This window comes from Vairimorpha ceranae (assembly GCF_000988165.1).
Source record: "Vairimorpha ceranae strain PA08 1199 chromosome Unknown NODE_26, whole genome shotgun sequence".
Classification (NCBI taxonomy): Eukaryota; Fungi; Microsporidia; family Nosematidae; genus Vairimorpha; species Vairimorpha ceranae.
The window spans coordinates 1-17,952 of NW_020169321.1; the positions used below are offsets into that span (position 1 = coordinate 1).

Below are 17,952 nucleotides of genomic sequence, written 5' to 3' on the forward strand. Positions count from 1 at the left end.
CTTGCACTACAATTTGTTGCGATGATCAAGAACTTATAAAGTTACTTAACAAACTTGAAAAAAACTTTTTTAATTTAAAGCAAGCTAAAAGCTCGCCTGAATTCAATAATATTTACATTATAGATTCTAGAAATATTTCATATAATGATATTAATCTTTTAAAAAAGTTTAGAGTGTCTTACAATGGTAAGTTTTACAATAGGAAAAAAAAAATTATAGATAGTATTACAAATATTTGTGAACATCTTAAATATCAACAAATACCACGACATCGACATATTCTAGTAGAAAAAAGTCTAAAATTTATTTGTCAAGTTTTTGTCTTTATTAATGATTTTAATTTTTTTAAAAAAAAAAGGATCATTGGATATTTTAATTTTTTTAACAGATTACAATATCAAAAATATAAATTTACAGCATTATTTTCAAATGAAAATTTTGCAGAAATGATCACTTTAATCAAAAAAGTACTCTATCAAGACCACTATTTTAATTATGTTAAAAAGGTTGACCTAAAAAAAAGCTTTAAAAGTTTAAGCGTTAATATTACATATATAATCAATCATTTAAAATTCTACACTGATTATTTAAATGAGTATGAAAAAATCTATATGAAATATATTTAAAAATAAATTTATTACGGCTATATGTTGCTTTTTGGAAAAACACATCAAAGCAAAAATTTTTTGTTTAAAGTTTAAAAGTTAATATCAGTTTTTTTTTCTACAAATTATAAAAGTTGTCATTCAATAAACGAAAGATTTTTTTTGTATTTTATAACACCTTATATACATTTTTAAAGTCTACTCCATAAAACTGTGATTTCTAAAAAACAGAGGGGAAAAATAATAAAAAAAGGAGACAACGGAGTTTTATGGAGTAAACCACAAAAATGCGATTTCCATACTAAAAACAGGTTTTGTGAGATTAAAACATAATATTTGTATAAGAAATTTTTGTCGTTTATAGTCGTTTGCTATTATTGTTCTTGTTCCCCGTTTTTAATTTTTTAGTATAAAAACAAATTTTTGTTGAAAGGGTATGTCAACATTTTATGAGGAAAATTATGAAATATTTTTATAGAGTTAAGAAGCGATTAAATTTGTTAAAAACATTGGACGATTAGTTGATAAATTATTTAAAAATATAAAATATCAAGCATAGAAGATTTTTTTTAAGTAGGGGTAAAAATATTTGGGTGGATATCGTTACTTTTGTAGAATATGCAAACAATCTATTGCATCTATTAAATATATGAACCCTTTGCTTCCTAAAATAAAAATGAGCAGAAATTAACATTTAATCTTTTTGTATATTACTAAGCCAAGAAATAGGCAGGTCTTGACTCTTGTTTCTGTAAGTGAAACTGTTTATATCTATATCAAAGAAAAAATTATTGATTGTGTGAAAGTTATAAGTGGTGAAAAGGAGAAAATTGGAGAAAAAAATGTTGCTGTACAAATTAACGAAACGGCTTATTGTAGGCGTAGTCTAATATATCAGCCAACCAGCGAAGCGCCCTACATAAGAGACACGAAATGGGTTATTGGTATCCAATACGAGTCAACACAAAGAATAAGGTTATAGGTGTTGCCAGACCGTACAATTCCGACAATTACAGTATTTATTAAACGAAATATAAGAGTAGGTACAATTATTAAAACTGGCGATTATCCGTCGCATCCAAGTTCTTTTATAGCAAATCGCTGCAAACACAGTAAAGTTAATCATAGTAGAAGCTTTATAGACGAGTATGGAAATCATACCAATTCGATTGAAGGTGTATGGGCCGGTGCCAAAGCAGAGATAGGAGCAAGGAGAGACGTAAGATACGATAATTTAAAACTTTTTATTGAGAAATATGAGCTTCTATTTAAGTTAGTATTGTGCTAAAAAGAAAGCGCTTTAATTGACCTATTTATAAACATAATAAAGTATATTCGATTTATTTTTTTCAAAGCCTCCCCTTTAATAAAAAAAACTGGAGTTTCATGGAGTAGACTCTAAATATATTATTTATTTGTTCTTACATAGAACAACATCTAAAGTTTGGACACCTCGTAAAAAGTTACAACACTTCAAAATATAATTCATTAAATTTTCATAATTTAGCATCAGAGTAAGAATCTTTATCATTTATGGTCTTAACAATGACTTTTCCCACCATTTTAAAGATATAAAAATAAGAGTTTTCAAAAGCGCTGTATAATAATTTCAAATTTTTTTTAGAATTTACATCCATTCAAAAATTTTAAACTACACATTTAAGCGTTTATACAAGTAAAGTGTTGCTATATGCCTTTAGTAAGTACTCCTTAAGTAAGGCCGGAGCTTAAAATAACTTCCATAATGCTTTTATTATCAAAAAATGGTTTATTGTTATAAGTCTTGAAATAGTTATTTTTTGAAAGCATTATTTTATAATTATTTTGAAGTTAAAAAACTATGCTTTTTCATAGTAAAATATTTTAAAATAAATAAAGAACATGGGGTAAATACCATAATACCCAAATATATGTGTACTAAACACAATTTATTTCTTATTTATCTTTAGTCTTTTTAAAAATATGTTTTGGTTGGTTTTTTGGTTAATTGTTTCTTATGAGGTGCAGATAGACCCTTCCGAGGTGGTATCTGTTTTTTGAAATAGTCTATATTTAATAAGCTTGTTGTTTCCACTGTAAATCTTAAGGGTTAAAGGATAAATATTTAGTTACGCAAAAAAAAATTTAAAAAAATTATTTTTAGAAAAAGGAGAATAAAATTTCATGTAATAATCAATATCACAGTAAGACACTTGCTTTTTATAATGTAAAACAATAAATACAATCTTTAATTGCAATTTTATAATTTAATTATTATTTTTGAATTCAAAAATATACATTTACTATGTTACAAATTTTTAAAAAATATAAATTTACTATATTAAAAATTTTTAAAAAATATAAATTTACTATATTAAAAATTTTTAAAAATATACATTTACTATGTTAAAAATTTTTAAAAAATATACATTTACTATTTTTGGAAAAAAATTATATCAGTATAATTTAAGATCAAAGTTTATTTAGCAGGTAGTAATTTTTTATTAAAATTTAGCTTAGTTATAATTTTTTTTTCTGACCCTTTATAGTTTAATGAAATTTGTATTATTAGTGTTATTTTTTGCTCATTTAAAATCCAGTAAAGACATTTATGAGAATTTATTGGAAGTCATTAAACAAAAGATTAAGACTGAAAGCTATTCTTTGATAGATTTAAAAGAAGAATACTACTCTTTTGAAGTCTATATTGAATATGATAAAATTGTTTGCTGCGAATACATGGGAGATGTATCTGGACCCAAGGATATTTCTTACAAATCTAAAAGGATTAAGTATAATACGGCAGATGAAGCAATTCAAAAAATTTGTGATTATTATCTTTCAAGCAATTTAAATAAATTACTGAAATTTCCGGCCGTTTGTAAGCTAGTTTTTCTTAAATCTAAACATGATATTAAGTTAAATCTTAAGAATTTTTTTTATAATAGAATTGAACCAGATTTTATTGCTAGACTTTATGATAGTAGCAAGTTAAAACAAATAAGGAAGCTTTGTTTATGTTTTTCTCGAAGCAAAATGATATTTCTTCCTCTTTGCTTTCAACTTGGAAAAGATAAAATGGGTGGCAACATTCAATTCTTTGAAGAAGAAAATAAGATGAAATTTTTTTTTCCTGTAAAATTAAGAAATTTAATGTTTTTGTTTAAAATTGACGCTAAAGATTTATACACTGTAGAAGAACAATATACAAGTGAAATAATAAAGTTACATAAAAATAACAATGATAATAATATTTGTACAGAGATATGCACTTTAATGTGTAAAATTTTTACATTTTCTGATTTTCTGTTAAATTCTAAATTATTAAATGATGTAAATAACGATGAGAAAAAACTACCCAGGCAATTTTTGTTATATAATTTTGAGAAGATTTTTTTTAATGTTTTAATTATAAAAAAGGCTATATTTTTCAAAACTTTAAGTACAACATTTTATTATTCTTGTAATAATCACTTAGAGATTGAGGGAAATTGTCAGTGCATTTCTGAAGAAACATACCAAGATTGCATTGAGATTTGGAAATTATATATGAAGGCAAAAAATCTTGACTTTTTTAAATACAAAATTATTTTTCATAAATTTAAAAATGAAAATCTACTAAATCATCTACTATATAAAATTTGTGAAAGTCCGGGTTCCGCTTCATATCTTATATTAATGCAAATATTGGGCCATTATAATATTTTAAACGTGAATGAAATTATTTTTCTTACGCAAAATCTAAATGATGATAAACGATTCCGAATAATTATTTTTCTGGAAAATTTTTTTACTAAAGAAAAACTTTCTAAGATTCATTTTATGATGACGGCGGAGAGTGAAGAAGTTAATAATTTGTTATACACTCTTATTTATAAAGAAGCTGAGGAATATTTTAGTATTTATGAAAAGGATGATATTTTTAATATTGAATTTTTTAATGATATACAAAAGTTTTCTGATTTATATTTATGTCTGAATAAAATAACGTTATATGATTTTTATAGCATCTTAATTGGCAATTCATTATCTATATTTGCGTCAGGGTCAAAAACATTGCCACAATTATTTGAAAGTATAGCATTACTAACCAATGTAGACGTTAGATACAGCATAGGAGGAAGGCGTGTTTATTTTAATAAAATAGAAGCTGAGAAAATGTTTCAAATATTAAATATTGACGATCCCGAGAATTTAGAAAATTACGTTGAAAGTTTAATTAAATGATTTTAATTTATAAAACTGTAGATTTTTGCCTTGCCCGAAGGATAACTACTAAACTTGTCTATATATAAAAAATGTAAATCAAAATATTTATTTTTTAACCCTTCTTTTTTCAAATTTTGGAAAGTTTTGTTCTAAAAGCAATAGCAATGTTGTTTATTTGATTATTTTACGTATAGAACAGAACATTCACTATATTTTTTTGTGTTGTATTCAAAAATTTAATTTCAAAGGTGTGTTACTGCAGCTTTTATACAAAATATAAATAACAAATTAAGACTCTAAACATAAACGTATAAACTTAACGCGAGATACAAATAATCAAAAGTATACATTGTATTTAAAGTCCCGTTTTAAACGGAATGGCTTAAGCTAGTCATCAATCATCAATATATATAAAAAGTTTGAATTTGAATATTTATTTTTTAACCCTTCTTTTTTAAAACTCTGTAAAATTCTTTATATTTTTCATAAGAAAGAATAACACAAGTAAAAAAAAGTTTTAAAAGCACAGCACGATGTTTTTGTGCATTTTTCTTTAGTTTAATTAATTATTCAAATTGTAAAATACGCGCTATTGTTATTTTATAATTAAAAGTGTTCAATGTTTAATAATAAAAAATACATACATGCACAAGGGGACATATACACATAATTTAAACAAAAAAAGCACGTATCGAATTTGAGTCCCGTTTTAAACGGGATAGCGTAAGCTATATATATATAAAAAGTTTGAATCTAAATATTTATTTATTTTTTAACCTTTCTTTTTTAAAAATTTTTATTAAGAAAGAATAACACAAGTATTATGTTTTTTTTTAAAAGCACAGCACACAGTTTTCCTGTTTTTTCTTAAATTTTATTTGTTTTTTTAAATTGTTACAGGGTGTTTATAGCAAATTTAATTTATAATAGAGAATGTAATTTGTAATAAAAAAATTTGTACATACATTAAGGTACAGCATATTCATTAAAAGAAAGAACACACATTATATTTATGATTCCGTTTCAGACGAAATAGCGTAAGCTAGTATTATATAAAAAATTGAAGTTGCGTATTTCGTTAAATTAAAATTTTTTTTTGCTTATAAATAAAACAATATTAATTTATTTTTGTGTAAATAACTACGCTAATACTATATTTGAGCAGAAAATAAAATAAATTGGCATAAAATTTATATTTTTAGTATAAAATATAAAAAAATAAAACGACTTGCACACATCTCCTGTTTACTTTATAAAAATTAATTATTCATACATTAATCATTAAATGATGATGATTTTTTTCAATATTTACAAGAATTTAAATATAAGCAGGAGATGTGACACTTATATTAAAACATTTATTTTAATTGATATAATTGGTTTTTTTAATAGATTAGAAAATTAAATTAAATAAATAAAAAATAAAAATATTTCTAATCTATAAAGTAAACTTAAAATAAATAATATATATAACTGTATTAATTTTTCACAAGTTTTATAAATTTTTTTAAATATACCCCTATAAAATGAATTTTATTTGTTTTTTATTGGTTTTTAAAAAAGTAATATCATCTCACCTTAATACACATGAACGAATTTATAATCTTAATCATTCAATAATGTCTTTATTGAAGGATAAGAAACGTAAAGATAATGATGCAAAAATCCAAATAAGATCTAATAAAAGATTAAGAATTGAGAATAAAATTGACATGATTACTGATATAGATAAAGGTATATTAGACCTAGAAAATGAAAAGTTGTCAGTAAAAGTGTTACAAACCGTTGCATCTACTAATGAAGAATTGGAACAGTGCAAAACCTTAAAAAACGTTATTATGCATGATAGTACTGTAAAGCCATCAACTAGTAATTATAGCGGCTTAATTGATGCTAAAACTATTGATACAACAAGTTTGGGGTCTACAGAACCTTTAGGCTTGAGCTGTAAGTTTAAAAAAAATCTTGTTTCTTCGCGTTCAAATGCACGATCATTAGATGGCGCCAATCTTTACAATTCCATCAGGACAGATGATATGGATAAAAAAGTAGATTATAGTTTTCCCGAGGCTTTAAAAAATACTATAAATACTAATATCAATAAATTTAAGAATACTGGCGTTGATAAAAACACAAGCGAGATGCTTAAATGTCCTTCTATGATGTCTTATCCTGATTTTACACATTTATTTTTTGCACCACATTGCAATACAATTTGTTGCGCCGAACAAGAACTTTCAGATTTATTTAATAAACTTGAAGAAAATTTTTATAATTTAGTACAAGCAAGAAACTTACCCGAATTTAGTAATATATACAATATAGATGCCAGCAATATTTCAGATGATGATAAATTGCGCTTAAAAAAACTTAAAAAATCTATCCACAATAAATTTTATAAAAAGAAAAGAAAAATTACCGTTAGTATTTCAAATATATATAAACAACTTAGGTATCAACAAATATCAGAGCAAAGTTATAATTTGATAGAAAAAGTTCTAAAATTTACTAGCCAAGTTTTTGCCTTTATCACTGATTCTAATTTTTTTATAAGGAAAAAATTTTTTACCTCTTATTTTTTTGACGACAGGTTTAAATACCAAAAATACAAATTTACAACATTGTTTTCAGATAAAAATTTTGCAAAAATGATTACTTTAGTCGAAAGAGTACTCTATCAAGACCGCCATTTTGATCATGTTAAAGGGGTCGACTTAAAGAGAAATCTTAAATATCTAGCTAATCATATTTTAGACATAACTATAAATTTAGATTCTTTTACTAATTCTTTGGAAGTTCTCTATAAATTTTACATAAAATTTAAAGAATAATAAATTTTTTAGTCATATAATTCTGCTTTTAGATCATTTTGTTAAAGCAATTTTTTTCAAAGAGTAAAATTAAATAAAGTTTTTAATCTACAAACTATAAAAATATTACTGTATTTTAATTTCTGAAATAATTTTTTGGCCAATGATCTTGTACTGCCCAATTTGTAATATATACCGAAAATTTTTTTAGTACATTTATTTTAAAATACTACAAACAAAAGAATTCTAACATAAAAATTAGTCACCTACAGTAGTGACAAAAAAAAGGAATGCTTAATTTTGCAATTAAAAGTTATATATCATAGAAGGTTATTGCCATTTTAAAAGAAGCTACAAACATTTACAATTGTTTAAGTATTTTATTTATTATGCTAACACAATGCTTTAATTAGTTAAATAAAAAATAATATGGCAAAAAAGGAATATTTTTATTAAAAATTTAGTATGTCCACCTTTCACTTTTAATAATTCATTGCATCTACTGTTCATGCTCTTTACCAAATTTTTACACACATCTACATCTATCTTATTCCACTCCTCTTCAACACATTTCTTTAATTCATTTATATATTTTGATTTTCTTTTTCCTACCTCTACCCTAAGAATATGCCATAAACTTTCTATAGGATTCATGTCTAAGGATTGTGCAGGCCAATCTAGCAAATAATTAATGGAAATGATTATTTAAATTTTCAACCCCTAAAAAATATTTTATAAAATGTAGTCAGTTATCAACAGGAAACCCGATATTACAAATACAGTCAATAAAATAAAAGATGAATACAAAAATAACAAAGGTTTTTAGTCTTTAGCAAAAAAATTTAAGCTTTTAATTTTCAGTTTTAGTCTTTTTTTATAAATTTCCAAATTGTTGTAAATAAAGTTTTAAGATCGTAGCCATTAACTACCATAAAAACCAGAATATTAATAGTTAGCATTTCAATAAATTGATACCATTCAGCATCATATAAAATGAGTACACAAAACGCAATGAAAATTGATATCATAAGAGAAATTATTTGTAATAACATTGCATGTTTTATTATAAAGCTTTTAAATCTTTTACTTGTTGATAAATCATCGTGTTGAGATAAATGTTGTAATCTATTGCCTGTCATTGAGTTATTCTCGGCTTGGGTCATCCGATTAATTGAATTTCTAATGTCATCGGTGGTAGTTTCAGCATCTAAAGGGACAGTTAATATTGTCTGCTCATGTGTACTAGCTAAAACATTCAAAAGAAATACAATTGCATACATGGGGGGTAAGTGGAGACGGATATTTATAATTTTAATTAAATTATTATATTTTTTAATAATTTTTTTTGATTATGTAATTTGAAGAAAGCTCTTAAAAATATAAATGTTAATTAATTTTTTTATTTTTTTAAGATCTGCAATAATCAAGTAAATAAATAAAAAAATAATTTTGATTAAAATTTTTTTTTTACTTTTTATACAGTTGATATTTGTGGGTGTATATGTAAGTAACTTTAAAAATATATTTTTAGCAAATTGTGACATCAAAAATTTTTAAATTATTTACAAATTGTTCGATTATGATAGATAAAGGTTTAATTAAATGTAAAAATATGTTTAGAACAAAAGTGCTATAAAAACTCCTTTTTAAAAGGGCAGCGTAAGATAGCAGTTTTTAAAAGTAGTATAATATCTAACTGTTAAATAAATAAATTAAGTAATTAAAATGAGAATACAGCTTAAAAATAGAAAGTATAAGTGTAAATTAACTAAAAATTTTATTTATCATTTTTGATTTTTTTTTATCCTTAAATATCGTTCACCGATAATATTGTAAATTATTAAATACAGTTACATAAGTTTATAAATGTTTATATGCTAACATATTGGGAATTTTACATTAAAAATGTTTTTTTTTTACATTCATAAATATAAAAGTTAACTAAATCAATATTGCAACATGTGCATGAAGTATTTCAATGTCTAAAATGATGTTTTAATTTAAAATTAAGAATTTTAAAACTAATAAAATAAATTTTATAAATTTAGTTTAACAAAAAATGTCATTAGTAAAAAATTTAATAAATAAAAATTTATATTGAAGTATAATTTAGACCAACAACAAATAATTTAAACACAATTAAGACTCAATATAAATATTTGTTGTATAAATTAGGAACATATTATTAGACAATTTTAGAATATTCAAAATTCAAAAAGATAAATACGATCTAAATCCAAGCATTGTGATAAATGTAATAGCTTTGTATACGTATTAGCTAAGCAAATGAAATGTATACAAATATTGTAGATTCATACAGACACCTCGATGATCAATTTAGTGATATTTCTAAAGCAACTTTAAAAGTCTGCTGTAGGCTATAAAAAATTAAAAAACAGAAAACAGAATTAAACACGAAAAAATTAACAAGATAATTTCTATACTATTTATGCCCATTAAGCAAACAAGATTTCTTCATTGTCCTTAGTAAATATTAAGCAATTCTACATCAATTTTGTCGAAATACAAAAAAATATCTCGCAAAAAATGATTTTGACGATGTAAAGAATTTAATCTAAAGCAGGAGATTAGTTTTATTATTAAAATTTCAGAAAAAAATAAAATAAGCATAATATCAAAAAGGTTTAAATATTATATAAAAAGAGAAAACATCAATGGATCTATATGGTATTGTTATAGAAAAAATTTTCAAAAAAAGGTGTACAAAAATTTGAGCACAAATAAATTAATTAACAATAAATTAAAACTTTACATCCATGAACTTATAACTGTGTCTTTTATGAAAACGCTAATTACCCCTCAAGATATTATTAATGATTTTGTTCAGAAAAATGCATCCTAATGAAGTGATAGCAAAAAATTCGGTAATTTTAGCTGATATATAAAGAATTGATTTAGCTAGAATCTATGCGTTGTATACAAACTAATTATTATAAGAAAGTTGCGTAATTTTTTGGGAATCGCCTAGTGGAGAGGTATTTCTCAATCACACCAATGCAATAGGGCTGAATCCTATCTTGGGGCTTGCCTGTACTTCTAAAATCAATATTATGATATTGTTTATTTGTCTAGTTGATCAATATGGGTATTTGGTTGTTGTTTTTGGGCTTGGCCCTATTTATAGTTTAATTTGTTTGTTTGCTGCATAATTGTGATATATTGCAAACAAACAACTTCAACTAATTAAATTAGAAATATATATATGTGGAATATGTTATTACCGTAGAAAGGAATTTAGATATATAAATTTGGTTCTTGAAGCAAATTATGATACTTCCATTGAATATTTAAATACATCATCTAATTTTAAGTTTTATAATATGATAGCTTTTTAGATGAAGAACAAAAGATTGTTATTTTTGGAACGATAAATTTGCTGATTAAGCCTTAAATATTACCTTATTTTTGGCTGATGGCACATTTAAAACATATCCAGCTAAATTTTTCCCCTTTTTTATACATATGAGTATAAATGGTAAGTTTTTTTCTTAAATCTATGTTTAAGTGGCAAATAAAGAGGAAAGTTGTTATAAGGAAGTATTTCGGACAATTTAACGTAAACTTCCACTTTTATGTATAGATAATTAAATATATATTTTGAACAGGCAACTATAAATTCTGTTAGAGAAATTTTTGCAGCTTGTGTAATAATATTTTGTTTATTTCATTATTCTCAATGGTTTATAAAAATCTTCTTATTGAAGGATTAAAACAAATTTATCTAAGTGATACAACATTTAGGTTGTACAGTTTTCCTAAAAAAACGCATACCTAATAGCTGTATATTTTATTCATTTTTATAATTTACGAGAGTAAATTCTTAAATAAAACCGTAAATTAAGATTTTTATTGATTTACAATTAATTTACAAAGCATTAAATAGTTACAAATACCTGTTTTTAATTAACTTTGTCTAAAAAACTTTTATTTTATTTTTGCTAAAACTGAAATAAAATACCTTTAATTTATATTTTAACAAAATTTTGCTTTGCTTTCAATAAAGCAATATTTTGAATCGAGGTTAGGCAAATTTTGGGCCTTTGAAAAATAATTTGTCCCAAAAGGAAATTGAACCAAAATTTTATGTAAACCAATCCACTATAAACAAGATTCAGAAAAAAATATAAACGGAAAGTCATAATGAAGCATGCGGGAGGCAATTGACTGCCTAATTATGTTTTGGTGTCATTAAAAATAGGATTATAAAAAAAGTTAATAAAAGTTTAAAAATTTCATTGAGAAAGTTTAGTATAGAAATAAAAACTGTAGATAATATTAGTGTTAATATAGACAAAATAAGATTTTGTCTTAATGAGAAGGGTATCTATGCATATGACCTATAAAGAAGCCTCTATTGCAAAAAAAAGCACATTTTAAGTAGAAATGATTGTGTATTAAAATGGCTAGCACTCAAAAAAAATATAGAAAGAGGATAATTTTTAGTGATGAGAGTAAGTTTAACCTATTTAATTCTGGTGGTAAGATTTCAATTTAAAATAAATCAAATACAGGACTTTTACAAAAAAAAATTATGTCCAACATTAAGCATGTCGGGAGGGGAGAAGTTTTAATAATATGAGACTGCTTTTCATACTACAGAGCAGGAAAACTAATATTCATTGAAGGAAAAGTAAATGCAATCAAATACATTAGCATTTTTATCGATAACCTAGACACTTTTGCAGAAATGATGGGTTTTCCAGAGAGCATTTTTCAGCCGGACAACGATCTAAAACATACTGCAAACGTAACAAAGCAGTGGTTTGCAGCAAAGGATGTCAGGTTATCAGCATGGCCTTCTCAATCCCCCGATTTAAATCCCATTGAGAATCTATTGGGGTTCATTAACTTCAAAATTATTATTTTAAAACCTAAAAATTTAAATGAATTAAAAACTGTAATACAAGCTGTATGGAACAGTATCATATAGAAACGTACAAAAAATACTCAGAAAGTTTTTAAAAACTAGTATTGAAGGTTTAAAAGTTAAAGGTGCGCACACTAAATATTGAATAAAATTATGTATTTTTTTTAGACAATTTTAATTAAAAGTAGGTATTTGTAGCTATTAAATAATTCAAAAACCAGATATGAATTATTGTATTATCTTATTTTACGGTTTAAATTAAAGAAAATACTCTTGTAAATCATAAAAACGAAATAAATATACAGCCATTGGTTATGCGTTTTTTTAGACAAACTGTATATTTGATAAACATAGGTCGTAACGATGTTTTTTCCGGACAAAAGCATTGTACAGATTAAGCTGTGGAAAAAAAATGCTCTTTAGTGAAAACCATATTTATTGTAAGTAAATTTTTTTAATATTTCTAACTCCTTATTTGTCATCAATATAAAATTTTTATTGTAACTAATGAACTAAGAACCAATTGTCTTACAGAGTAAATACAAATAAATAAATGTTATTTTATATTTATTTGCCACTGGCTATGATGAGCACAACAATATCAAATGCATAATCAGTTTGGCATTTTTAAAATCTGGATATCGATATAATTTCTATATTTCCATCAAAAATTTAATACTTTAGAAAGTAACACATGTAGGAATAAATACTTTTTTAACTTATTTTAAAAGAAAGTGGATTTTTTATATTTTTCCCAAATTTAGACATATATGAACGAAAACGTCTAATATATTGTTTACAAATAATCATGCGTAAGGAGTTAATAACTTTTTAAAAAAGAATTTGATAGTAAACATACATTTTCGATTCGGTTGATTAATAACTTACAGATTTTAGTAAAGAACCAGAAGTATTAAAGCTAAACTTAGTAACAGCAACATGTACAAACAATTTGAAAAAGCAAATTAAACAGACCCACCAATTGAATTGTGGAATTAAACTATATCAATTATGTTGTTAAATTGAAGAAATGGCTTTTCTTATCAAATTTCATAAACTTTTAGAGTAAATTTGGCATTTTAAAAAAAATATAAGGGGATGTTTTTTTCTATTTTCTATCTTTCGGCGAAATTGTGATCTAAAAAATTTAACTACAATAAAATATCAGAATTGAACATAAGTCTCAAGACAAACAAGATTGTTTTTTTAGATGAAAAAGCTTATTTTAAATAAATACTAAATTTTTATTTAAACTGGTGACCGCACAACTGATCTATTATCCCAAAACTTATACACACAGGCACAAACAATTATAAAAACAAAATTTGCCAGAAAAACAACACCAAAAAAACACGCAGTTGCATAATATTTTGCGTGCAGTGAAAGCCCAAAAAGAAATGAAGAAAATGTAGCAGTTATTGCAAATAAAAAAAAGTACAAGAATCTAAGACCTTTACTACAAAAGTCTTCTGTTTTTTTCTCGTACATGCAGGCTTTAGCTCGCAAGGCAATTTCTGCTTGACAATCCCTTCTTATTGGAGCTTCTTCTTCTCCAATAGCTCCTCTTAGCATACTTGATAGCGAAAGTATTATTAGAAACTGGTTGAACTTCATTTGGGGGCAAAGAAGTAGATTTTATATCTAAAATTAATAAATCATTTTTGTAAAAGATTTGCCAAAAATTATAAACTTTAAATACACACAAGTCTTATAGAAAAGCATTTAATTTATTTGAATTTTCTTTTACCACTAAATACATGTTCACATAAGATATTATACCACATAATAAAATAATTTAATTACAAAACGACTTTTAATTATTTTTAATTAACGTAATTATAACCAATAGGCATGTAACAAACTTTAACATTCAAAAGAGTTATATTTTCACAAGTATGATAATAATATTGTTGTTTCATTATTTTTATTTAAGCATAATTTTTTATTTTATTATTTTTATGTTTTAAGTTTAATTCTAAAAATTTATTAAATTATATTTTTGTTTCTAGAATAGAAAACATTCTCAAATGTACTATAAATTTGAAATAAATAAGATTGTTTATTACAGAAATATAAAATAATAAAATATCATAAGTATAAATTTTTTTTTATCAATTATTATTAAAAACATAGAGTAAATAAAATGTTAAAATAATAAACATGCATAAATATTGTACGAAAATAATATGATCTTTCTTTTTATCTTAAATTTCATAAACTATTAAAATTATTGCTGTTCTGAATGCGTGGTCGAAAACAGTGCATTTAATACTTTAAGAAATGGATTCGATTCCCAACTAGCACCTCTTGTTTCTTTATTTAAGGTGTGTTTGATCTTTTAATGGTAAAATATGTCCACGAGAAATTATTTAATTGGTTCACGAAACTTGTGTGCCGTCCATATCGCCAAGGGGATTAACACCTAATTTGAATGCGCCATTAAGTCCAAAAATGATGTAGATTAAGTTTTATCTACCTATAACAGGGGCATGCAAGCACTTAAGAATAAGTTAAAATCATGAAAGGTTGTGATCCTGGCTGGTTCTAGGTAAAGTGGCTTCGAGCCAAATAAGAGACTAGACGAAGTAGAGCACAAAAAATTCCCGAACCTTCTCTCCTACAGGATTTGCAGCACACCGACCAAAACTGGTGGGTTATCAGTGGCCAATGTAGTACATAAAAATGCCGAACTGGATTTGACGATTTAAGGTGGGTTGCATAAAAATACAGATGATGATAAGGGCCTTTGATGCTAGTGCGATAATAAATGATGATGTCACTCCTCAAGTTAAATAAAGTTTAAACCATGCCCAATATTTATAATTGGTGTATGCCATTCTGGGGCCTTCTTTAGAATTCTGCCTACATTTTTAAAAAAAAATAGTGTTAAAGAATAGGGAAAAAACAGTATTCAACATAAGGCAAAATCTACAAAAATGGGAATGTAAGCAAAATTTTAAAGATAATTAAACTACTTAATATTTTGGCATTATGGAAAGCATTTTCAAAATTAAAGCAACTATTAAAATATGCTGAAATCTACTTTAATGGGTTCAAAATTCCGTCTTAAACCATAAATAATGTTATTTTTTGCTTATTTTTATATAAAAGTTACACAAATTTTGATGTTTATTACTATAAATTGCATACGCCTCTCATTATTAGTAGTGTATGTAAAAATTTTCTAGAATTAGCTATTTTGAATATTGAAATTAACGATGAAATTTTTTATAAAATAAAAAAGCTGAAAAAATTTTTAGTTAATATTAATATCATTATTTTTATACTTATCTGTCAAAAAAACTTAAATTCTTGTAAACTTATGATTATAAAAGGTTAGATAGACACAATAGCTTATGAGTATATTAAAAGAAGATGCCAGAAAGGGCCCCCTTATTTCATTCTAAAATTTTTTTAACAAAAGTAGCACACCTTATATACTGTTTGTTGTTAGATATCAATTATTTTCAGTCTATAACTTCTTTAGATTTTCAGATGCAACAATAGCTAAGTATAAAACTTTGCTCTAGAATGCTACAAATTGTATTATAATACACATCAAGTTATCATTAGGAGGCTCAGAAATTTCATCAAAATGGATAAAAAAATTTTTCACGGCGTGAAATTTTTCAATTCTACGAGTGCTGATGATACTAGGGATACTATTTGGATTGTTGGTAAAATTGATCGAACAAGCAAAAAAAATTTTATCATGTTCGTGTTATTGATCGTATAATTCTTTCTTTACAAGAAGCAATAGGTATTTATGTTAAGTACGGAATCGTGTTAAACGCCAATGATCATTCTTCTTATCCCGCTGTTGTAAGAGACCTTAGTCAAAATCTTTATAGCGTTAGTCATTCGGTTGGATTTAGATCACAAGATGGAATCCATATAATAATATAGAGGTAGGTATTCGGGAGCTATATATTAAGCACAACGCAAAAAGAAAATGGCGTTAAATAGAGATCAAATTGATAATTAATATGTCGTTGGACATTTAAGAAGATATATATCATGGGCATTAATACCATCAATTTTTCAAGATTTATAAAAAAATTTTAGGAATTTGTGTTATTAATTATCAGATTAGAGAAATTTTTAGTATAAATAATCTTTTTATTAAAACTTCAAGAAGTTTAAGTTATCATGAAAAGAAAACAGCAACTATGAAAGGAGAGACCATAAGGCATTTATGAACAATTACAACCTACGAGGGCAAGCAACTAAAAAAATTATACTATCCAAAACAACTTTTTACCACGTAAGTTTAGTTGTATTATAGAGAAATTGTTTTCCTAGAATGAATTATATGTTAATAGTGCTAAAGAATTATTTTTTAATTAAATTTTTAAAATTTATTTTTTTGATTTTTATTTTTTGTAATTTTTTTAAAAAAAATGTATGCAGAATTCAAAAAACCCCGCCTTCCTTATAATATTGTTACGGATTGTCATACAATATTTTACTTATTGGTTTAATTGTAAATAATATTTTATTGTAAAGCAAATAATAAACAGAATCTTGAACATTATTGGCTTAAGTAAAGATGTTTACAATATATCTGACGTGAGTCCATGGGATGAAATTCTTCCTAAAATATTCTTCTAACAAACTAGCGATGAGCGTGTTGATGTTGCCCTGGTTTTTAAGAGCAGAGAACCGCTTCTGAGTCCTGTAGTTAGAATTGGTTAAATAATTTTTACTAAAAATATTTTATTTATAATTTTTTCTTTAAATAATTTTTTTCTCAAAACCCACAAAGCGCATTTAAAAACGTTTAGTCTCTGAAACGGATTGCTGACATTTCACTTTATGAGCTAATTATAAATTAAAAAGGTTCATGGTCTTTCGATCATTATTTGATTATTATATCACAATATCTGAAACAAAAAATATAAATAGAAAATAATTGTAGCCAAGATGGAATTAAATAAAAATTTTCATAAAATGGTCTTTTAATTTTCTAATTTAGTTAGGTATTATCTAAAATATACTTCCTTGCCAGCTATTTCTGACAGCTGTAATAATTTGAAACTTTAAATTTTAAAATTATATCTGGAACTAAAACTTTATGTAATTAAATTTGTTATTGTTGTACTTTAATGGTATGTAACAAAATTAAAAATGTAGTTTCAAAGTACTTTAAATTAAAATAGTTCCTATTTAAGAGCTTTGTGGTAATTGCACCTTTCGGTACCTTAACCTTTCTTGTAATGTATGTTCGTTATATTCATTCGTCCGTACTCATCTTTGCGTTATAATTTTTATATTTTTGTTTTTCAAGAAAATACAAACTGTTAGTAAATTTAAATTTTGTTAAAAAAACAAATAGCTAAAAATAAGTTAAAGAATGTAAAGAACATCACAGTTATAATTGATAAATTATTATAAAATATTTAATAAAAAATTTACTAAAGTTTGCTTTGTAAATACAGTTATTATGATAAATTTGCTATAC

The 17,952-nt window shown here is 24.6% G+C and overlaps 7 protein-coding genes across 7 annotated transcripts; 3 read left to right on the forward strand and 4 right to left on the reverse strand.

The window, feature by feature from the left end:
* On the forward strand, positions 1-626 carry AAJ76_260003 (hypothetical protein; the record flags this gene model as incomplete). Its single annotated transcript, XM_024474831.1, has 1 exon — positions 1-626. A coding segment is annotated over one exon (626 nt), but the record flags the coding sequence as incomplete, so codon positions are not given.
* A 2,511-nt stretch (positions 627-3,137) lies between these two features.
* AAJ76_260003138 (hypothetical protein) lies at positions 3,138-4,811 on the forward strand (the record flags this gene model as incomplete). The annotated part of the gene is made up of 1 exon (XM_024474833.1): positions 3,138-4,811. One exon carries the CDS (start codon positions 3,138-3,140, stop codon positions 4,809-4,811), a length of 1,674 nt encoding a protein of 557 aa, XP_024331003.1.
* A 1,508-nt stretch (positions 4,812-6,319) lies between these two features.
* Positions 6,320-7,624, forward strand: AAJ76_260006320 (hypothetical protein; the record flags this gene model as incomplete). Its single annotated transcript, XM_024474847.1, has 1 exon — positions 6,320-7,624. One exon carries the CDS (start codon positions 6,320-6,322, stop codon positions 7,622-7,624), a length of 1,305 nt encoding a protein of 434 aa, XP_024331004.1.
* An 842-nt stretch (positions 7,625-8,466) lies between these two features.
* On the reverse strand, positions 8,467-8,883 carry AAJ76_260008883 (hypothetical protein; the record flags this gene model as incomplete). Its single annotated transcript, XM_024474848.1, has 1 exon — positions 8,467-8,883. One exon carries the CDS (start codon positions 8,881-8,883, stop codon positions 8,467-8,469), a length of 417 nt encoding a protein of 138 aa, XP_024331005.1.
* Positions 8,884-8,952: 69 nt separating this feature from the next.
* Positions 8,953-9,147, reverse strand: AAJ76_260009147 (hypothetical protein; the record flags this gene model as incomplete). Its single annotated transcript, XM_024474849.1, has 1 exon — positions 8,953-9,147. One exon carries the CDS (start codon positions 9,145-9,147, stop codon positions 8,953-8,955), a length of 195 nt encoding a protein of 64 aa, XP_024331006.1.
* A 2,442-nt stretch (positions 9,148-11,589) lies between these two features.
* Positions 11,590-11,763, reverse strand: AAJ76_2600011763 (hypothetical protein; the record flags this gene model as incomplete). The annotated part of the gene is made up of 1 exon (XM_024474823.1): positions 11,590-11,763. The coding sequence occupies one exon, from the start codon at positions 11,761-11,763 to the stop codon at positions 11,590-11,592; it is 174 nt and encodes a 57-aa protein (XP_024331007.1).
* A 1,976-nt stretch (positions 11,764-13,739) lies between these two features.
* On the reverse strand, positions 13,740-14,105 carry AAJ76_2600014105 (hypothetical protein; the record flags this gene model as incomplete). The annotated part of the gene is made up of 1 exon (XM_024474824.1): positions 13,740-14,105. The coding sequence occupies one exon, from the start codon at positions 14,103-14,105 to the stop codon at positions 13,740-13,742; it is 366 nt and encodes a 121-aa protein (XP_024331008.1).
* Positions 14,106-17,952: the final 3,847 nt, after the last annotated feature.